The 20,793-nt window shown below is 39.4% G+C and overlaps 1 protein-coding gene across 1 annotated transcript; it reads right to left on the minus strand.

The window, feature by feature from the left end:
• Positions 1–541: 541 nt before the first annotated feature.
• On the minus strand, positions 542–18,177 carry LOC142445735 (olfactory receptor 4P4-like). The gene is made up of 5 exons (XM_075547663.1): positions 18,102–18,177; positions 13,632–13,774; positions 8,923–8,964; positions 8,030–8,761; positions 542–736 (listed from the first exon to the last, which is right to left on the minus strand). The coding sequence occupies exons 1-5, from the start codon at positions 18,175–18,177 to the stop codon at positions 542–544; spliced, it is 1,188 nt and encodes a 395-aa protein (XP_075403778.1).
• Between the last annotated feature and the right edge of the window lie 2,616 nt (positions 18,178–20,793).

A 20,793-nucleotide genomic window follows, 5' to 3' on the forward strand; every position in this document is an offset into this window, starting at 1 on the left:
AGGGTAAGAACCCCTGAGCTATGATGGCATCACAGTTCTTGGCCCAATGCAGGACAGCAAGCCTAGCTCCAATCCAGTATTCCTCCACACACAGCTAGGGAGGTCCTGCCTGTCCTGAGGACCTACACTGGGCTGAGGGAACACCCCACCCACCTGCTGCAGTGCTGCACACAGCACAGGGCAGCTGTAACAGTGAACTCCAGCACTCAACAGGGCTGTGGGAACAGCTGAATGCCCTCTGCTGTAATCATGCCTTCAAGGGTAATTCTGCCCATCACCTGTGGGATCCTACACCAAGCAGGCACACCACCCTGCTACCTTGAGGCAGGATTGGAATTCTGCCAGCCCAACAGTTAGGCAATCAAGACTCAGTTATCTCCTTACTTATGACTCATTTTCTTCTCTCTTTATTCTCTCTCCCTTCTCTTTCCCACTGCAGTCAGAATCAACAGGACCGGTTTTGTTTAGTTCTTCATTTTCTCTCTTTTTCCTCTTCTCCCCCTCTCTTTCCTTTCATACACCACTGTTGTATTGTGAGCCACTACCCTCCGCCTAGAGAAACAACCAAAATAGCAGGGGAAGTTCCAGCCTGCCCTCCTTGGGAGCACTTCACACCACACAAAGGAGCTGCCACAGTCCTCAGCAGTGCTCCATGCTGCTCAGGAAACTTCAGTCTGGCCGCAATGGTGATCTTGCCAAATAGGATATTTCCATTCAGCACTGGTGGTACCCTGCACTAAAAGAGCACACCAACATGCCAAATTGGAGCAGGATTTACAACTCTCCGGCCCCACGTTTAGGTGATCAGGCATCGGTTATCTTATGTCTTCCTTCTTTCCCAAAACAAGACACAGCAAAGAAATCAACAGCAAAAATAGCAAGGGAATTCTTAGAGAAAAACTTCCACACCGTAATAAATGAAAATAAGGCAACCACTCCAGAAATTGAAAGAAAACCAGCAGGACTGAATCCAAAGAAGTCACCAAAAGATATAGTGCCTGGTCTTGGCACAAGGGACTCCATTTTGAGTTTGGTGCCTCCACCTTAGCTCTCAGAACCCACCCCCTCACTGACCTCCCCTCCCCTGGCTGAAAACCGCAAGTTCTGAGAACCAAACATCCCCAGAGCCAGGAGGTTCCTTCAAGACATGGTTACTCCACCTGTCCCTGACATATAGATAAGATTAATGAACTTCTCCCTTCTGAAACACCTGTGTGTGCAGATCCTCCCCAACTTTGATCCTCCCCAGCTGTGCCTGCCAGCAGTGTGTGTGTGTGTGTGTGTGGGGTGGGGGAACACCGCCAGAACTCCCCACTGTGCGGCTTCAATAGCTCAATACCCTGAGTTGCTGAACCCTCCCGCAAGCTTCTCAATAAAGCCTGCTTCTAAATCTTTGCCCATTTAATCTTTGGTTCTGTTTCGCGGCCCTATAAACCTTACATTCATGGCGTTGAAACTCGGGAGGGCGTGTGGTTCCCCCTATTCTTGGCGGTCACCCTCGAGAGCCCCCCCAAAATCTCAAGGACCTTCGGACGCAGCTCTTCGCCTCAAATATCATGCGTGTTCATGACCAACCTGCAGCCGCCCTGGTGAGTCTCCTTTAACTGTATTCCTTTCCTATCTCGACAAGCTTGGTTTCAGCTTTTGAACTCTGCAGGAGTCTTCCCGCCGGAGACGCTGCCATGCAGGGGCCTTGGGGAGTGATTGTTCTTGAGATGTCTCGCTAATCCCTCCCTCCTTCCTTCACTGCCATCCCAGCCAGGACTCACTTGGAGACACCTGGGTGCCTCTTGCCTGGCCCTGCTCACCAGGAAAGCCGAAAACTTGTCTCTGCTCACTTCCTCTCCCTCTTTCCATATGGCCTTGTGCCTAATGTGTTGGCATTCTCTTTCTGACAGTCCCACCACTGACGGGACTGTTGGCAATAGGCCTCTCAGCAGCTGGCACCTCAAACTGGACTAACTCTCAGAGGGTGAGCCTTGGAATGTTTCTCCTGGCTGTGAGTTTCCTATTCACACCTGGAAGTTGAAAGAAAACCAGCCGGGCTGAATCCAAAGAAAAGTCACCAAAATACATAGTAGTTAAGTTATCCAAATATGAGGAAAAGGAGCAGATCCTGAGAACAGCTAGGGAAAAACGAATAGTCATTTATAAAGGTAACCAAATAAGAATATATTCAGGCCTATCAGTGGACACAGTGAAGAAAAGGAGGGAATGGAGTAACATGTTCCAAAAAATGAAGGAAAATAATGCAAACCCAATAATACTATACCAGGACAAATTATCTATTAATATAGATGGAGAAGTAAGTGTCTTCCCAGACAAGGAAAAACTCAAAGAAAAGATAAAAAGACACCCCGTCCTCCAAAAGATCCTTGCTGACCCAGTATGAAGAGAAGATTAACACTCACTGAGGACAAATAAGAGACCATCACAAAAGGCACCCAGAAGGCAACAAAGAGTAAACAACCCCCAAGAGAGTATTACCTCAACAGTGGAAAGATGACAGTAATAAACCAAACACACACAACACAAACTGATAAGATAGGTAGTTAAGAAAACAGTCAACACAAAATGACATCACAGAATCCACAGATGGATGAAATATCCCTAAATATCAATGGACTGAACACAGTTATTAAAAGGTAGAGGTTATCAAACTGGATAAGAAAACAACCCATCAATCTGCTGCCATACAGGAGACACATCTCAAGCTTGCAAACAAAAGCAGGTTGAGAATGAAAAGTTGAACAAAAATATACCAAGAAAATTTCAAAGCAAAATAAGCAGGGGTAGCAATCTTAATCTCTAAGCAAATTGATCTCAAGATACAAGCCATAAACAGACACAAGGACAGGCACTGTATAATGCTCAAAGGAGCAGTAGAGAAAGAATCAGTGAGCATAATAAATATATTTGTGCATAATGAAAGACCTGCAAATTCATAAATCAAGCACTCCAAAGATGTAAAAAGAAATCACAGGCTCAACAATCATAGTAGGTGACTTAATTAAATCACTCTGAAAAAGACAGATCACAGGGAAAGAAACTCAACAAGGAATGTACACATCTAAACATCACAATTGAACAACTTGATACATATTTTCAGAGCTTACCACCCAAATGAAATGAAATTCACATTCTTTTCAAGTTCACATGGCACCTTCTGGAAGATAGACCACATGCTGGGACATAAATCTAATCAGAATAAATTCAAGCACAATGAGATTATACAGACATTTCTTTCTGGTCACTCTGCCATAAGGCTGGAAATAAACAGAAGAGTAATGAAGAAAATAATGGTACAGAACTGGATGACGAATAATTCTCTATGGAAAAATGAGTGGGTAATGGCACAAACAAAAGATGAAATCAGGAATTTTCCCAAAACCAATGAGAATGAAAATAAGAAACCCCAAAACCTTTGGGATACAGCCAAGGCATTTAGCAGAAATGATAGTAATATAAGCACACATAATAAGGGAAGAGAGATTTTTGGTGGATAGGCTGGTACAAAAATTACACCAATTAGAGCAGAGTCAACAGAACAATCTTCCTAATAGCAAAAGGAAAGTAGTATAATAACCAGACCTGTAATACTGGAGAGGGAAAACAAGAAAACTATGGATAATAATAACACAGCTAAAGTTGACTCATTGAAAGGATTAACAAAATTCATAGACCATTGGCAAATGTAACCTAAGAAAGGAAGGAACAAATTTCAATAGTAAGGATGAGGGATGAAACAGGGGACATTACAATGGACCCTAATGAATTCAAAAGGATAAATACACAGTACTATGAAGGCCTGTCCTCTAATGATTTCAACAACTCAGAAGACACGGACAAATACTTGGAAACAATCCCTCCCTAGACTATCCCAGATGAATGTCAAGAACCGCAACAGATCCATAACAATGGAAGAAATAGACAAGGTTATCAAGGAATTACCAAAAAAAATTCCCCAGGTCAGATGTCTTCACAGGAGAATTCCACCAAACATTCAGGGAAGAACTGACATCAATCCTATACAAACTATTCCAGAACATAGACAAAGATGGAAAATTCCCAGTCTTTCTATGAAGCTACTCTAACTCTTATGCCTAAAGTGGACAAGGATCCCATAATAATTGAGAACTATATATCAATATCCCTAAAGAAGATCGATGCTAAATCCTTAACAAATTAATAGACAATTGAATAAAAAAGCATAAAAAATTCACTATGACTAAGTCAGATTCATACCAGGGATGTACGATTCATACCGGGGATTAATATCAGGTATCAACATTCGAAAGACCATTGGTATTACTTGTCAGATTGACAGGAAAAATTATAAGAACCGCATGATAATATTGACAGAAAAAAAGCATTCAACAATGTCCACACCCATTCCTATTTAAGACACTCAAGAAATTCCTCATTATTATACAAGCTATATAAGAAAAACCAACATGCAATGTGGTAATCAAGGGAGAAAAGATTAAAAGAATTCCACTGAAAAAGGGGACCAGACAGGGATGCCACTTGTCCCCACTCCAATTTAACATCATACTGGAGGCCCTAGCTAACAACATAAGACAAAGAAGAGACTAAAGGTATTTGCTTAGGGAAGGAAGAGGCAAAACTATTATTCACAGACGATTTGTTTTTGTACATAGAAAATCCCCAAAATTTCATGAGTGGAGTGTTGGAAGTGATAGATCAAATGTATAGTAGCAGGATACAAGATCAACAAACAGAAATCTATCGCATTACTGTACACATCAGACAAGAACACAGAAGAGGCAATTAAAAAGTTGGTATCTTTTACAATAGCCAAGCAAAAATTAAAATATATAGGGATATACATGGCTAAAAAAATGAAATTTTTAAGATGAAGACTATGGAATACTATGACAAAAATCAAGAATGACCTCAACAAATGGAAGAATATCCCATGCTCATTGATTGGAAGACTCTATATAGTAAAGATGCCAGTTCTGCCCAAGGCACTATACAAGTTTAATGCTATCCCGATACGAATAGGATATCATCCTTCCTGGAGTGAGAGCCCGGTACTATGGTAGGGGCCAAACCCAATCCAGGCATACGTATGCAGCCAACCAAATAAGAGGGGGAAAGAAAGAGGAGGATAAAAGGAAAAAGACACAGTGGGTAGAGGGAGAAGGGCACTAATCCACCTAAAGGAAGGGTATTGTTTATATCTCCATAGGAGGAGAGAGAACAGGCTTCAACCTAATGTGCCAAGACATGCAAGACATGACTGCAGCGTACTGGCATGTATCAAGGAACCCATAGAGAGATCCACGGTACCACAACCAATCTTGACTATGTTGACATCCCCACCCTCAGAAGAATGCACTTCAGAAGACAGCACTGGGGCTACAGCTTAGGGACTGGGGAGTGTCGGATTAGAGCACATGGGAGAAACGCAAAGGGATGGAGAGGTAGGAGAGGACATACTTGTCCACTAAGCCCTGAGGATGATGTTCCTGCTTGGAGGAGACAATGCAAGTGGAGGGCTGTAGAGTGGGCCACACCACAGGGCACAATGTCCCTCACTGAACCATGGTGCTATGGAGACAGCACTGGACACACAGTTCGGGAATAGTGCAAGGTCTGACCCCATCACGCTGGGGAGAGGCACTGAGGGCCTGAAGCAGAGCAGCAGGGGGAGCAGACTGATGAAATCCCGGGGGAATACCAAAATTAGATTTGGGAGACAGTGTGTCACCCATTTACAAGATTGGCAAACAGTCGCAAAGGCCAAAAAACACACCTTGAAATATTTTTAGGCTTTTAAATTTTTGTCAGTGGCTTTCTTTTTGTTATATTAATTTTGTTTTTGCATTCTGCTGTTTTTGTTTTAGTTTTGTTGATCTTGACTTCCTTTGTTGTTTTATTTGGCTTTGCCTGGCTTTTGCACTTATTAACATATCTGCATGTCTATCTAGATAAGATAGTTGGGATAAATAATTCAGAGTTGAAAGAATGGGACCTATGGTTCCTGGAAGATACAGGAGAAGGGGAGGTGGGAGAAAGGAGATGGGGGTTGGGGCTAAACCCTGGACAAGGGAACAACAAGTGAACTAAAATCAATGGAAGAAAGGTCGTAGGATGCCTAGTGGGGCTCAATCAAGGGCAATGCAGCAGTGTGGAATTGCTAAACCCAAATAAAGACCAAACATGATGGTGGGATGAGGGAAGTAAAAAGGAAAGACAGGAAAGAACCAGCAGGCAAAGTACATTTATAGAGGCCTAAATATAGGTATGTACTTAAGTAAACAAATACGTAATTTGGGGGGAATAGAACTATGAGCTCATATCTATATGCCAGGAATTAAGGTTGCAAATGGACATTGGGGTCACAGGGAAGAGATGAGCCAGTCAGGGTGCAGTATAGTACCAAGGAAACACACAACTTTCCTCTAGTTCTCTGGTGCTTCATGTACTCTACTATCATGACCTCAATTGTACCTCACAAATGAGATTAGACCTGAGCATGCACACTACAACAGATAAGAGCCTGAAACACAGGGAATCCAGGATAGATAAACCCCTCAGGACCACCAAGGAGAAGAGAGATACCAGGAGGATTATGGAAGGCTGTTGGGAGAAAGGGGGAATCAATCACAAGGATCAAACTAGAAACCCCTCAGGGGTACAAATAATGGAAAAGTGGGTGAGGGGCAACAGAGGATGATGCAAGATATGGAAAACAATAATCTATAACTTATGAAGGATCGCGAGGGAGGGTGGGTGGCGGAGCGAGGGAGATGAAATGGGAAGCTGCTATCAGGGGCTCAAGTGGGAAGAGAATGTTTAGAAAATGATGAAGGCGAATTATGTACAAATGTGATTGACACATTGGAGGAATGTATGGGTTGTGACGAGAGGCAAGTGCCCCCAATAAAAGTATTTAAAATTTAATTTAAAGATTTTTATATTATTTAGTGCAATGTATTTTGCCAGGAAATGTTTGGTAGTATGGGCAGTTTCTGACAACCAGCTAAAGTCAAACATTGGCAGTGTGAACCACACAGCAACATCATTAAAAAGAGGCTTGACCACCTGTTTCCACAAAGAATACAGTCAAGAAGACCCCATTCTACTCTGCAACGAAGGGGTTCACCTTGAATTGAAATCCACTGAATAGCAGCAGACTTGGTTTCTGTTTTATTTTGCTTTGTTTTATTTTTTCCTTTGTAGAGAGCAATGTAGAGGGTCAAGTTTGAGTCAAGGAACAGCAAGGAAATCAGACAATCTTGAGTCTAACATAAAAGCCAAATACCTAAGGGTCCCTTCTACCATTGCTTCCATGGATCACATAAAGAAAGAGATCAACATAATATTAAATATACATGGGTAGATTCCCTTTAAAAGCTCATAAATTATTTTAATGATTTATGACAGATACCTATGATCCATGTTAAAACTGACTTTTGAAAGACCTGTCTCTATTCTAAGAAACCAAATAAAATTTTAAGAATTAGTAATTTGAGTCCACTGCTTTATAAGGATACCTAAATATATCAATAAATTCCTAAAATTCCTTTAGATAATGTAAGACAATATAGTAAGAATAATTAAAAATTATTCCATAAATTACAGATATTTAACATCTCCAAACCCACAAAATATATGTAACCCAGTAGTCTTGGCCCTACATTTTAAAATAAAATAATCATTAAAAATGCTAGCACGATAATTCTTTGGTTGAATAGTGTCATCTTGATTGGTGTAACCCAGAATTCTTTTTATTCAATAAATGCTTTCTTCACTCTATTAGCAAACCACACAATTAACTAACTTTCTTTTTATTTTCTTACACATTTTTAGCAATGACAATAACTTGCATAGCACACTTCTACATTTAGTACATTCATAATAAGATAGAATACATAAAGTAAGAGAAGTCTATAACATTTAATTTCACGCCCAGCCAGTATATTTTACAAAATTGTCCACTTGGAAGGCTTCTTCAATTAATTGTGTGCTTCCATTGAAAACAACCTTGACACCAAACTTTTCTCATGGCATTTTTCATCTCTGTGTTTCTCAGGGTATAGATTAAAGGATTGAATGTAGGAGCAATGATGGTATAAAATAGTGCAAATATTTTATCTTCGGGGTAAGTGGTAGGAGGTCTAAGGTAAATAAATATTGCAGGAGTGAAAAATAAGAACACCACAGTGACATGAGAGCCACAGGTAGACAGGGCTTTGCGCCTGCCCTCTGCTGAGTGATTCCTTAAGGTGTATAATATAATCACATAAGAACCAACTAGGACAACAAAAGTCACAAAGGCCACCATCCCTGAATTGGCAACCAAAAGAACCCCTATGATATGGGTATCAGTACAGGCAACTTTTAACAAAGGGAAGACATCACAAAAATAATGATCAATTTCATTAGGACCACAAAAGGGTAATGATATTGCCATAAATAATTGTGGAAAAGAATGGACAGCCCCACCGGCCCAGGCAGTAAAGACAAGAAGATGGCACCTTGTTCTGTTCATGATGATCATGTAGTGGAGAGGTTTGCAGATGGCAACATAGCGATCAAAGGCCATGGCAGTAAGAATGAAGATCTCAATGCTGCCAAAGAAGTGCAGGGTAAAGACCTGTAGCATGCAATTTCCATAAGAGATGGACTTTGTTCCAAATAACAGATCAGTAATAAATTTTGGTGTGACACTAGAAGTATAGCAGATGTCCAGAGAGGCTAAGTGGCTGAGAAAATAGTACATTGGTTGGTAAAAAGGGAACTGCTGAGAACAGAAATAAAGATGAGAAGATTTCCAACCAAGAGAGAAAGATAACAAAATAGGAATAGAACAAAGCAGAATATCTGTACGTTCTTGTCATAAGAAAGTCCCAGAAGAATGAATTCTGAGATATTTCTCTGGATTTCCATGTTTGTCAATTTGTTGTATGATATGAACCAATGATTGAGTATCTGAAAATAAAACAGACATGAATTTGGATGAAAAATTAATATCATAATGACAGTAATAGCCAATGAATAAATTTAGTAGCATGCAATAGTATTTGTATAAATTATTCTTTATGAAATTAATCTATTTTGTTGCTTTTTAACATGTTTCTGATTTTATAATACTATTGTGAAATGAATTTATAATGAAATTAAGTATGCATTTTTCTTTCTTCTGCAATCTACACCCATTGAAATAGCAGTAAAATGAAAGAAAAAATGGAAAGAACATAAAGGACTGGAAAATATGGAGAAGTATTTTAGCTCCATTTTATTTAGTTTTAAGAGTAAACCTAAAAGTAAAAGTCAAATTTCATCTTAATCATGAAGAAAACATTGCTGTCCTCCACATGGAGTAGTTTCATGTTAGGTACGTTCTAGCTGGTTCCTTCCTTCATACACAGTGAGATACTGCGCCTGTCTCACAGCTCTGCTGGACTTCAGTCCATTATTGCAGCTAATGCATCGGTCCACCTCTTGGAGGGTCTTCACGTTCCATCGTTTCACTCACTCTCTTGGGAAAGCATGATGTCTTATTGCAGTAACTGGTACCTTCTGATGACATGCCCCATGTGCACAAAAGATTGTTGTTATTTTTATTTATAATGAACATTCAAGTTGTACTTTTCTAAGAGAGAGCAACCTGTTCTTTTTCAATTCACATGATATTAAGCATTCTTCATCAAAATAATCATTAAAAAGGATGAATTATTCTTTTTTCCTTTCTCATTGTCCAGCTTTCATATGAATATAAGACAATTAAATCTTTAACAACCACTTTTCCTCCCACCCAACTATGTTGCTTATTGGTCCAGTTGTGAGAATTGTTGTTTTCATCATGTGATATTTAATTCATCACCCACTGTAGCCTTTGATCGTGATCAGTCAGTTCTCCCAACTCCTCTTCATTTTCAGTAAGCAAGGTTGTTCCATCTGAATACCCCAATCTCCCTCTGTTGATGCGTCTGCCCCTCTTCTGTGCCTGTGTTCTGGTTTAAGTAGTTCACGTCCTCGCGTGATTTCCTCTGTTTACATACTGAATAAGTAGGTGAAAGGTTACTACCCTGATGTACTCCTTTCCTGATTTCAAATTGTGTAGTAATTCCTTGTTTTGTTTGAATGATTATCTCTTGATCTATGTATAGGTGTACAATGAGCAGATGTCAGAGTTCTAGAACCCACATTCTTCTCAATGTTATCCGTAACTTGTTATGATCTGCAAAATGAAATGCCGTCACATAATCAATGACACACTGACCTTCTTTGTTTTCAGGTAAGGTTCCCCTGACACTCGCAATGACATCCTACATTCTACTTCCTTCTTAACCCTACTTGATTTCCTGGAAGTGACCCATATACAGACTACTGAAACAATTTTTTATTTATCGTCAGCAGAATCATTCTATTATGTGATACTAAAGATATTTCCCGATGTTTTCCACATTCCATTGTATGACATTTCTTTGGATTACCCACAAATGTGATTCACTTTCTATCGATTGGCTAGATAACTGTTTCCCAAATTTGTTGGCATGGGCAAGTGTTGCCTGCACATTTGCCTATTTAATTTAGTTTATACAAAAAAAATGTGTTGCAGATTTTTAAATAGCTGTTTACGGTATGTATACATTAAAAAAATCTTTTATCTCAGCATGATTTGGATCACCTTTACTGAATTATATGAGAATGAATGTTCAGAAAATTCAAATATGCTTAAAACACCTGTTTGAATGGCTGAACTTGGGTATATCCAGAATGTTGTCTTCTTTGTCATGAGTATAAAGATTGAAAGTTGCATTTGCTGTTGTTGGATGTCTAGATTGGTAGCGATCCTAAACCTAAGAGAACAAAGGTTGCCCTGTTTGCAGCGTCCTCATCATGTTAAGTTTCTATAGTCACTGTGTCAATTCCTCTCCTTGAAAGTCTTTTGATTTTTCTCTGCTGCTCTGCTTCACCAAACCTGATGTACTTTTCCAAGAAGCAGTCTCTCCAGATAACAAGGCTAACGAATGTGACATGGACTCTCACCATCTTTGGTATGGAGAACATTCTGGGTGAACTTCTTTAAGCAGCTTTGTTTCTTCTTCTGAAAGCAGCATGTTCAATACTGTTTGCTGATATCAGAATTCAAAGGCCTCAAGTCTTGCTCAGTGCTCCCTATCCCTACTCCAGATTACACACTCATAGAAGGAGATTGGAAACACCAGGGCTTGGGTCAGCCACACACTAGCTCCCTAAGTGACCAATGTAGGTTTGTTTACATGAAAAAAGTAAACAGCCAAAGAAGATATTTCATTTAGAGATTGGAGTTGTGAAAAGTAATAGCAAAAGGATTCTCTTCTCTTATTTCTAACTCATACGTTAAGGGAAAAGTTATAAAATATGGAAACATTCAAGTCTGTAATGGTAAAGGAATGTACTTTTTAAAAGAATTATGATATCTTCTTAAAGAAATTGGCGTTTTCATATTTTTTCTAAACAGATGTGTGTAGAAAAGAAAAGGCTCTCGCAGTAGGTTCACAGGAAGGAGATGACCCATTCAGGGTGCAGTACAGTGAGCCTCTCAGGGTACAGTACAGTGAGCCAATGGGGTTTGCAGTATAGCACTGATGAAACATGCAACATTCCTCTAGTGATTTCATGCTTCCTCTACGCTACTATTATGACCAGAATTCTACTTTATAATTCCAGCTGACAAGAGTATGTACAAAGGTACACAAAAGAGGTGGAAACACAGGGAATCTGGGACTTATAACCCCACAGGACCAATATTGAGAGTAGCCCTATCAGGAGGGTAAGGGGAAGGTGAGCGGAGAAAGGTGGCACCAATCACAATGATCTCCCTATAAGCCCTCTCCCAGGGGGATGGACAACAGAGAAGTGGGTGAAGAGAGACATTGTTCAGTGTAAGACATGAAAAAAAATTATCACGGGTTCATGAGGGAGGGAAAGTCAGCGAGGGAGGGGAAAAATGAGAATCTGATTCCAAGGGCTCAAGGAGAAAGAACATGTTTTGAAAATGATGATGGCAACAAATATACAAATGTGCTTGACACAATGGATGTATGTATGTATTGTGATAAGAGTTGTACATGCCCCCAGTGAAATGATTAAAAAAGAAAATTATAACAAATGCAACCAATGCAGTTATTTGTCACAAAGACTAAATGAATGAAAGACTCACATATGTCATAAATCTTTTGATTAACCAGGAACAATGACCTAAGAGAGGAGTGGAATAGGAAGAATGGACTTCCCAGGGCTGCTTAATTCTGTTATAAAGCACACCCAGTGGAGTCTCACAATCTGCAGCACATATTCTTTCTAAAAAACATAACGACTTCTAGTAAGGTCACCTGGAAACCATACCCTTCAGTTATATATAAATTAAAATCTGTGCAGTTGATAATCTTTGAATATGTAGATAGCAAAGAGATGGCGTGTGTGACATTTAAAAATGAGCCCTATATGAGAAACCAATTCCATGTTTGACTATGATTCAAAACTTAGTTACATCAAAGTCTCAACTTGTTCCTATAATAACTCCACTTTCAAGAAAAATAATTATCAGGCTGAAAATGTCCACCGCTTGACTGTAGCTAAATAGATGAAAAGCTTTGGCTGAGTATTATTGGGAGGCCTGGTTACACAGTCCTTACGCACTTGGTGACTAACTGAAGGTTTCCAGCTCAAACCTACCAGGCGTCTGAGGGACAGAGATGTGGCTATCTGCTTCCACAGATACTGATAGTCTTGGAAACACAGTGAGGCAGCGTTTCCAATAAGGTGCTGTAGGTTCACTATATGTCATAACTATTTCAGCAGCAATGGGGCTTAGTAGTTTCTATTCATCTCTGTGTTCCTTTTCAGAACTAATGAAAATTCTTAGTTCTCAAGAATGTATAATTTTGAGTTTCTAAATGTATATTTTTAGCCAAACAAATTTATTTTAAAATAATTTTTGTATTAATAGGCTGATGAATAATTTAAAAGAAGAAATGCTTTATTAAGTTAAATTGTTCCTCCAGGAAGTAATAATCAATAAATGATAAAGATTTTTTTAGTGGGGTGACTAAAATGTTCTAAAATTAACTATGATGATGGTTGCACACTTTGCAAATATACTAAAAATGATTGGACTGTATACTTTCAGAGGAGTAATTATATTGCGTATGTTTCATATATTTTAAATAGCCATTACAATTAAAAAGAGAGGGAGATTTGAACCAAGAGGGGTTGAGTAATATCTCTGAGTCAGAAAGGCAAAGTCTGTGGATATAAAAATGAAACACAACTCACTGCTGTTGAGTCCATGTTGACCCCTGTGGCCATACAGGCAGAGTAGAACAGGTCGGGTGGGGTGCTGAGACTGTTGCTCTTTCTGGAGTAGCAATCCCTGTCTTCTTTCCATTCCATGGGCATCAGACACTAGATATGCTGATCTGCCTGCATCTGGTGCTCCACCCATGTTTAAGAGTTTAGTGGGATATGCGTAAGGGGCATGGGTGTGAAGGAGTAATGGATTAAGGAAACTGTTTTGAATCTTCAGACCCAAAGACTGTGTAAAATAAGAGTCTTTCACATCACCCATTCATACCTGGACAATTCTCAACAATTAAAAAAAAAGCTACCTCCTTATTTTCTAGACAGTCATAGGTGTTTAATACAAAATCGTTTTTCAGACCCATGTTGAATGGTGACATGCTATTATGATCATTACCCTTAACAAAAGTATTGGAGACAATAACAACATTCTGGGCAACCAGAAAAGGTGCTAAAAGAACAAGTAACAGGTATTGTCCTTAGACATAGTAAGGAAATGGTCTTTGAAAGGTGTGAGCTCATCATTACTGAAATAGTTTTTAGTCTACTTTTGCCTACGTGGCCAGAAGAGGAAACATTAAAGGATTTAAAATGAACTGACCAATTCAAGAATTTCCTTAACTTCTTAGTGCTCCTTTTCTCTCTTCTATTCCACTGGAATATCAGTATAGAATTTAGAAATATATTGAGGAATGCATGAGGTAAGATTGAATACCCCATTTTCTTTCACAGTTGATATCACATTTATTATTTCACATTTTCATCTTACCTTCTTTCAGTGAGAGATTAGTATAAAAACTACTGAGATTGTCACACACACAAATATACTCAAGTGAAATAAGCAAGTGGAACAAAACAAAAGGCAGTCTCTAAATTTATCAGGTTAATGATCAGATAAAACTTCAATTTGGACAAATCACGAGGTGAAAATAAATTATCTGATGCTTGATTGGCTAACTTAGGGCATTTATTAACATGAATTAACAACATTTTTGCACTAATTATATGTTTATATATATATATATATATATATATATATATATATATATATATATATATAAATGATTACGTGATTTTCCTGATAGAATAAATAAAACCTTGCAGGTTGTCTTTATCTCAGTAGAGTAAGAATAGCTACTCTTATGAAAAAAGTATAATGTCCACCACAGATGAATTTCTCTGACTGATTTGTCAAAATAAAATGCTACCAACTTACCTTAGTTGAAAGAGACATATGCAGTCTATTGTAAGCGGGTATCTTTACTGACATATGGAAAGTTCTTCATTAATGTAGAATTGGAGCGTAAGGAAAGTTATTGGTGAAAGACAATATTTTAGCACCAGATTCACTGCCAGCTTCAACATTCCCTCCACTTTTGGGTCACCATCCTCCAATGAAAGGCTGCCTGCTAGTAATGTACATTTTCACTCAAGAGCATTTTCATCCTCATCGAATTTACTTTATGCTGCAAGAGAATTGTATGATGCTATGAAAGAATACAGAATAGCCACAAAAAGCCTGTGATCAGTTCAAAATGACTGGTGTGCTCTCCTCAAACCTGAGCAGCTGGATCATTCACCGCTCATGGAGTTTCAGTGTCTTCTCAAATAATGCTGGGCTGAATCAGGAAGCATTTCCCCATGAGATACTCTCTCAATTCTCCTGTAGTGCACAAATTTTGCAGGCATGATATAAAAAGTCACCAACCAGTCATTTCAATACACCCTAGGCTAATTCGGCTACAAATATATCCAAAATCTGAATATCCCTAAGATATGCTACCCCTTTGCAAAGGAGGTTGGCTTTACATACCCACTGAAATCCTCAGGGATTCAAGGGGAGGAACATCTTTATTCCACAGGGAAACATCCAGCAGGGATTGAGGGGGAGGGGGGGGTTAGGGGTATGTAGATTTAGCCATAATTAAAATCAGCTAAGACCAAAAATTGCTTTGAAATTTTTGTGAAATATAGCACCCGGTGTAAGTCTGGGGAATCTTCTACATAATGCCTATGCTCAAAGGAATTCTATTGGGAAGAGCAGCACATAAACCTGTCTGACCCTGCAGGTATGAATTGGGCTCTAATCTCAGATGCATTTCTCTGCCAAATGGCACTAACTGCTGCTCATATTAATGTCCCTGTCACCACTGGAGATGATCTGGTCTTAATTTTACTTTCCATGTTCAAATTAGTTTTATTTAGGCACAGATTTTGGAGGTCCCCACATGCTGGCTCCACACAAAAGCAATTAATCTCAGGGAGCAGACAGTCAGACCTTTCTCCTTTAAGGCCTCTGGGTGGGATCAGAGCCCCAGTTAGCAGCCAAGCACATGATGATGGTGTCACCAGGGTTCCTTGTATATAATTAGATAGACCAATGAAATCAGCCACCTGCAAGATCATGACTGGGAACGGATGTCCTGGGAACAGAACAAGGGATGAATCTGGCTGGAATAAAGGTTGTGGAAGAGGAGAAGAATAGAGAAGGGAGGGAAGGGAGTGGGGACAGAAGAATAGATTACATTTTTGGCAAGTACACTTGGCATGAGAAGTTAATGAGATTAAGCAAAAAGGAAAAAAAGAAATGAAAAGACAACATATCTTTATCTTTCAGGTCGCTCTCCTGTGTCACCAAACACAGTTGGAACAGGTGGTCTGACTCATCCTCATCTTCACACATTGCATTTCAATCAGCCTCTCCCTCAGTGGACCTCAATAGGAACATTCAAATCATTTACTACTTTTAACACGTCCGGAATGAAATTGTTAGATTACCTTTTCTGCTTTAGAACGCTCTCCTTAGCAAAATAATAATAGCAAAAATAGCATGAATGTATTGAGAGATAATTGGTATGCTTAAGATTATAACAATTTTATGATGTCTCAAGAATTTCTTTATTGGCACAAGTATAATTAAGTGCACAGACGTTGCTAGAGAATAAACAAATTGTTCAAACAGCTAGTAAATCCAAGTGTCACAAAGTGGGTATTTCCAAATGTACAACATCTGTATTTTGAATGAATGCCAAGCCACCTGGGTGGGGAGGGATTCTAGCATTTCAAAATTAAAGAGCTTATTATATCATTTTCCTAAGTAATTGATGTTTACCCATTTTTGTGCAGTGAAGTTCATGAAATCCACTTGATCATTTTTTTTTAAAATTAGGACCATTGAGAAGTGTATGTGACCAATCTAACGACACAATATTTATCTTAAATATATATGTGATGATTTAAGGTGCAACTCTTTCTCTCTGCCTGTCTGAAAGGAGGAGGAGAGGAATAGTTAAAGGTCTGTTCCACACCAACACATTAGCTGAGATACCAACACCATAGTGAAGAACTAAGGAAACATTTGAAGTAAATTACTCCATTTTCTGTATGTTTTTGGAATATGTAGTAGATGCTTGCTGAAAACTGAAGACAACCATTCAGCTGAAAAATTATCCACTCATGCTCCATGCCTAACACTGATGCATAGTCAGTCATATGACTCTCTGATTCTAACTCACCAACACCAGTCCATTTCAGTGCACTAACACCATTTCATTTTTCACAAGTTCCAGTTTTCAGAGATTCATACTTCACATCTCACAATTTTCAATTATCTATACATGTTTGTGATCATTTCTTCCCATGTTAGCTCCTCATCAGCAAATGAAGGTCTCAATGTGTTTACACAGGCTTTACTACATCCCCATCTTTATGGTCGACTCTCCTTTGAGAAGGCAGTTCTTCCTCAGTCATATTTTGAGTGCCTTTGATATAAGGGCCTCATCCAGGACGATGTCTGACGATGGTATGTTGTTATTCTTCAGGTTGTCAGTGGCTTATTTGTAGAAGTGGATAGCCGATTTCTTCTTCTTGCTCTATGCTGTCTGGCAGCGTGTCTGAAACCCATTCACTTTGGGTGACTCTGCTGGCCTTTCAAATATCAGTGACATGGTTTCCAGCATCACTGAGACACAGAAGTCACCACAGTACAACAAACTATATTAAGCTACTTTTTCAGTTAAAATTTTGAAAAATGGCTTAAATAAAAGAAGAATAGAAAAAAAGAATACTATAGTCATTAACATAAAATAAACAGATATTTAGAGTGCACATTATCATGTATTTCTTCTTTGTCTTTGTGTCTCACCATGTCTGTTATTACAGTAGATGTTTAATTAATATAAATTTATATCATATAATTCCATATTTCAATCACATTAAGCAGAATCATAGAATTGCTACCACAATCAGTTTCCAAACATTCTTTTCTACATGGACTCCTTGACATCATCTCCCCTTTACCCTGTATCCTCCTCTGAATGCCCACGCCCCACCCCAAACCCTTAGCCTACTTGCTGTCTCTATAGGTTCATCAATCCTGGATTCATATATTGAAAATCAGAAAAACATGATAACATCAAGAGGGTGACCCCCAGTGGCATGACACTTTTGAGAGACACATCCTGATATGGTCACTCAAAAGCCCAACAAAACAATACAGAATAAAAAAACAGACCATTTAGGAAACAGATCAGGTCCAGCATGCATTGTAGGGGGACCTATTGACAAAGGTTTAACTGTACCAGTCAGATCTGGGCCTTTGATCATCTATCTTCATCTCTCCAAAGCTCTCTGTTTAGTAACCATAACCCTTGGTGAGTAAAGATAGTGTGCGTCTTCCATCTGGACTTATTTGACATCTCACTTAGATGGCTGCTTGTTTAGAACCAAACCTTTAAGACCCCAGACACTATTTTATCTGCTACTCCAGCACAATCTACATTCTTCGCCACTTTTTGCTACCATGCCCATATCTTCTGAGTTTTCTTCCTGTGGGTGACTCTCGAGCATGGCCATGATGTGAGAACTAATTGTTCTTAAGTTAGAGCAGAAGTTCTCAATGTGGGTCGCGACCCCAGTTCAGTCAAACAACCATTTTACAGGGGTTGCCGAATTCATAACGGTAGCAAAATTATAGTTATGAAGTAGCAATGAAAATAATTTTGTGGTTGGGGAGAAGTCACCACAACATGGACTGTAGTAAAGGACCGCGGCTTTACGAAGGTTGAGAACCCCTGAGTTAGAGCTAGGATTTAGTGCTAAGGCCGAAATCCTTTCTGAATATATGGTTTTTGTTTTCCTTTTAATGTGTTATTACTTGGCGGTTAATGCGTATGGCATATCATCCCATAGTTCAATCTTGTCAAGCAGAACTGTACAATTGCTTCCATAATCAGTTTCCCAGTATGTTTTTCCTTCCAGGTCTCCTTGATATCATCATCATCGTCCTTTCACCTCTCCCACCACAGGTACAAACTCCCCCTCCCCTCCTCATGCCTCCCCACCCTGGCCATGTTCTGTTTGCTGTCCTGATAGACTCACTAACCCTGGATTTCATTTTCTGAAAAACAAATAACACAACTTTTATAGGGTGACCCCACATGATATAACACTTCTGAAATACACACTACTATTAACAGGGAAAAAAATGAAAGAGAATGTCCATCACCCATTTGCCAGAATGATACATATCTTTATATAGCATGTAGTGGGTTGATAAAGTGGGACCTTGATTGTCCAGTTATAAACAGTTCTCAGCTGTTGGGACGGCTGTCTCCTGCTTCCTCAGACACCGCATATGTTCCAACTTAACTCCTCATTTCATCCCATGGAGTTCATGCTTGAGATCCCACTGGAATAAGCTGTGAAGCATGCTGTATGCCCCGCAGATCCAAGCACCCGGCCTACCACCCCAGGACTCCTAAAATCAATGTGGCCCATAAGTTGCATACCACTAAAGTCACCCTCCCCCCTGGTATCCCCAAACGCATTTAAAATCATTCTCCCCCCACATTCTTCCTACCAGCAGACATGCCTCTAGACCAGCAGTTCTCAACCTGAGGGTCTTCATCCCTTTGGTGGTTGAACAAGCCTTTCACAGGGGTTCCCTGATTCATAACCATAGCAAAACGACAGTGATGAAGTAGCAATGAAAATACTTTTTTGGTTGGGTGGTCACCACAGCATGAGGAAGTGTATGAAAGGCTCACGGCAATAGGAAGGTTGAGAACCACTGAGCTAGATGTTTTTTCTCCCTTTCTCTGAAGAGTCGTCTTCCCCATCTGTGAATCTTAAACCTCTGACAGGGCTTTGTACATGGGGTCGGGGTGGTGTAGTGGCTTATCATAGATTTACATGACAGCCCCTCAGTAGACAACATTCCCCTCCCCTTCCTAGGCCATCCATTGCTGGCTGACACTAGGCGCCCTGCGGTCAAGTAACTAGAGTGGACGGTGTATGGTTTATTGGCAATGATCTGGCAGTCTGTCTGGCCCTTCAGCCAGAAAACTGGGTGTCCTACCTGCCTGAGCTCCTGCTCTTTCTGATGCTTGTCTCTACAGCAGGGGACTTTTGTCCTTTTGTGTTTGACTAACTTTGCTCAACATAATCTCTTCCAGAACTCTCCATGTCTCTAGGTGTCTCATGATTTCACCACTGTTTTTAAGGGTTACATAGTATTGCACTGCATGTAAATAACAGAGTATTTTTCTTTTTTATTCAACCTTCTACTGATGAGAATTTAAGCTGTCTCCAGGTTCTTGCTGCTGTGAACTGTGCTGCATTGAACACGGGGAAACAAACATATGTTCATGATCTGTTTATTAGTCCTTTGGGAATATGCCCATAATGGTTTTCCTGGATCATATGATGTTTCTCAATTGCTGTCTGTTTCCAGTATCACCATATCATCTGTCCCAGTGGCTGTACATATTTATAACTCAGCCAGCAGTGGATGAATCCCTCTCTCACCACATCCTCTCCAATATTTGTTGTTCTCAGTTTTTTTGTTTTTTTTTTAATTAGGCTATAATTATGGGCATTAGGTGGTATCTCATGGTTGTTTTGACTTGAATTTCTTATATAGCTAGTAACCAGGAGCATTTACTCATTGTTCATGGAGCATTTCCTCATAGTTCACTAGCCATTCAAGTGTCACCCTTTGTGAATCGTCTCTTCAGGTCCTTTGCCCACTGTCTCAGAGGGTTATTGGTTTTCTTCTTCTAGTTTTGTAAAATACTGTAGAGTTCATTAATTAGTTCTTGTCTGTTATATGATTACTAAATATCTTTGCGCAGTCTATGGCTTCTCTTTTTATTCTTTGAAAGCAATATTTCAATGTACACCAGTATTTAATTTTATTTTATTTATAAATCATTTTATTGGGGGCTCTTACAGCTCATAATAATCCACATATGAATTATATCAAACTCATTTGTACATATGTTGCCATCATCATTTTCAGAACATTTTCTTTCTGCTTGAGCCCTTGGTATCAGCTCATGTCTTTTTCCCTTCCTCCCCAGGCCTCCCATGCTCATGGACCCCTGATAAACTAGAAATTGTATTTAATAGGTCTCTCTCATCTAGTTTGTCTTCCATGGAGTACTTTCTTGTTGATATTTCTGAAAGTCT

Source organism: Tenrec ecaudatus, chromosome 4, assembly GCF_050624435.1.
Source record: "Tenrec ecaudatus isolate mTenEca1 chromosome 4, mTenEca1.hap1, whole genome shotgun sequence".
Lineage (NCBI taxonomy): Eukaryota > Metazoa > Chordata > Mammalia > Afrosoricida > Tenrecidae > Tenrec > Tenrec ecaudatus.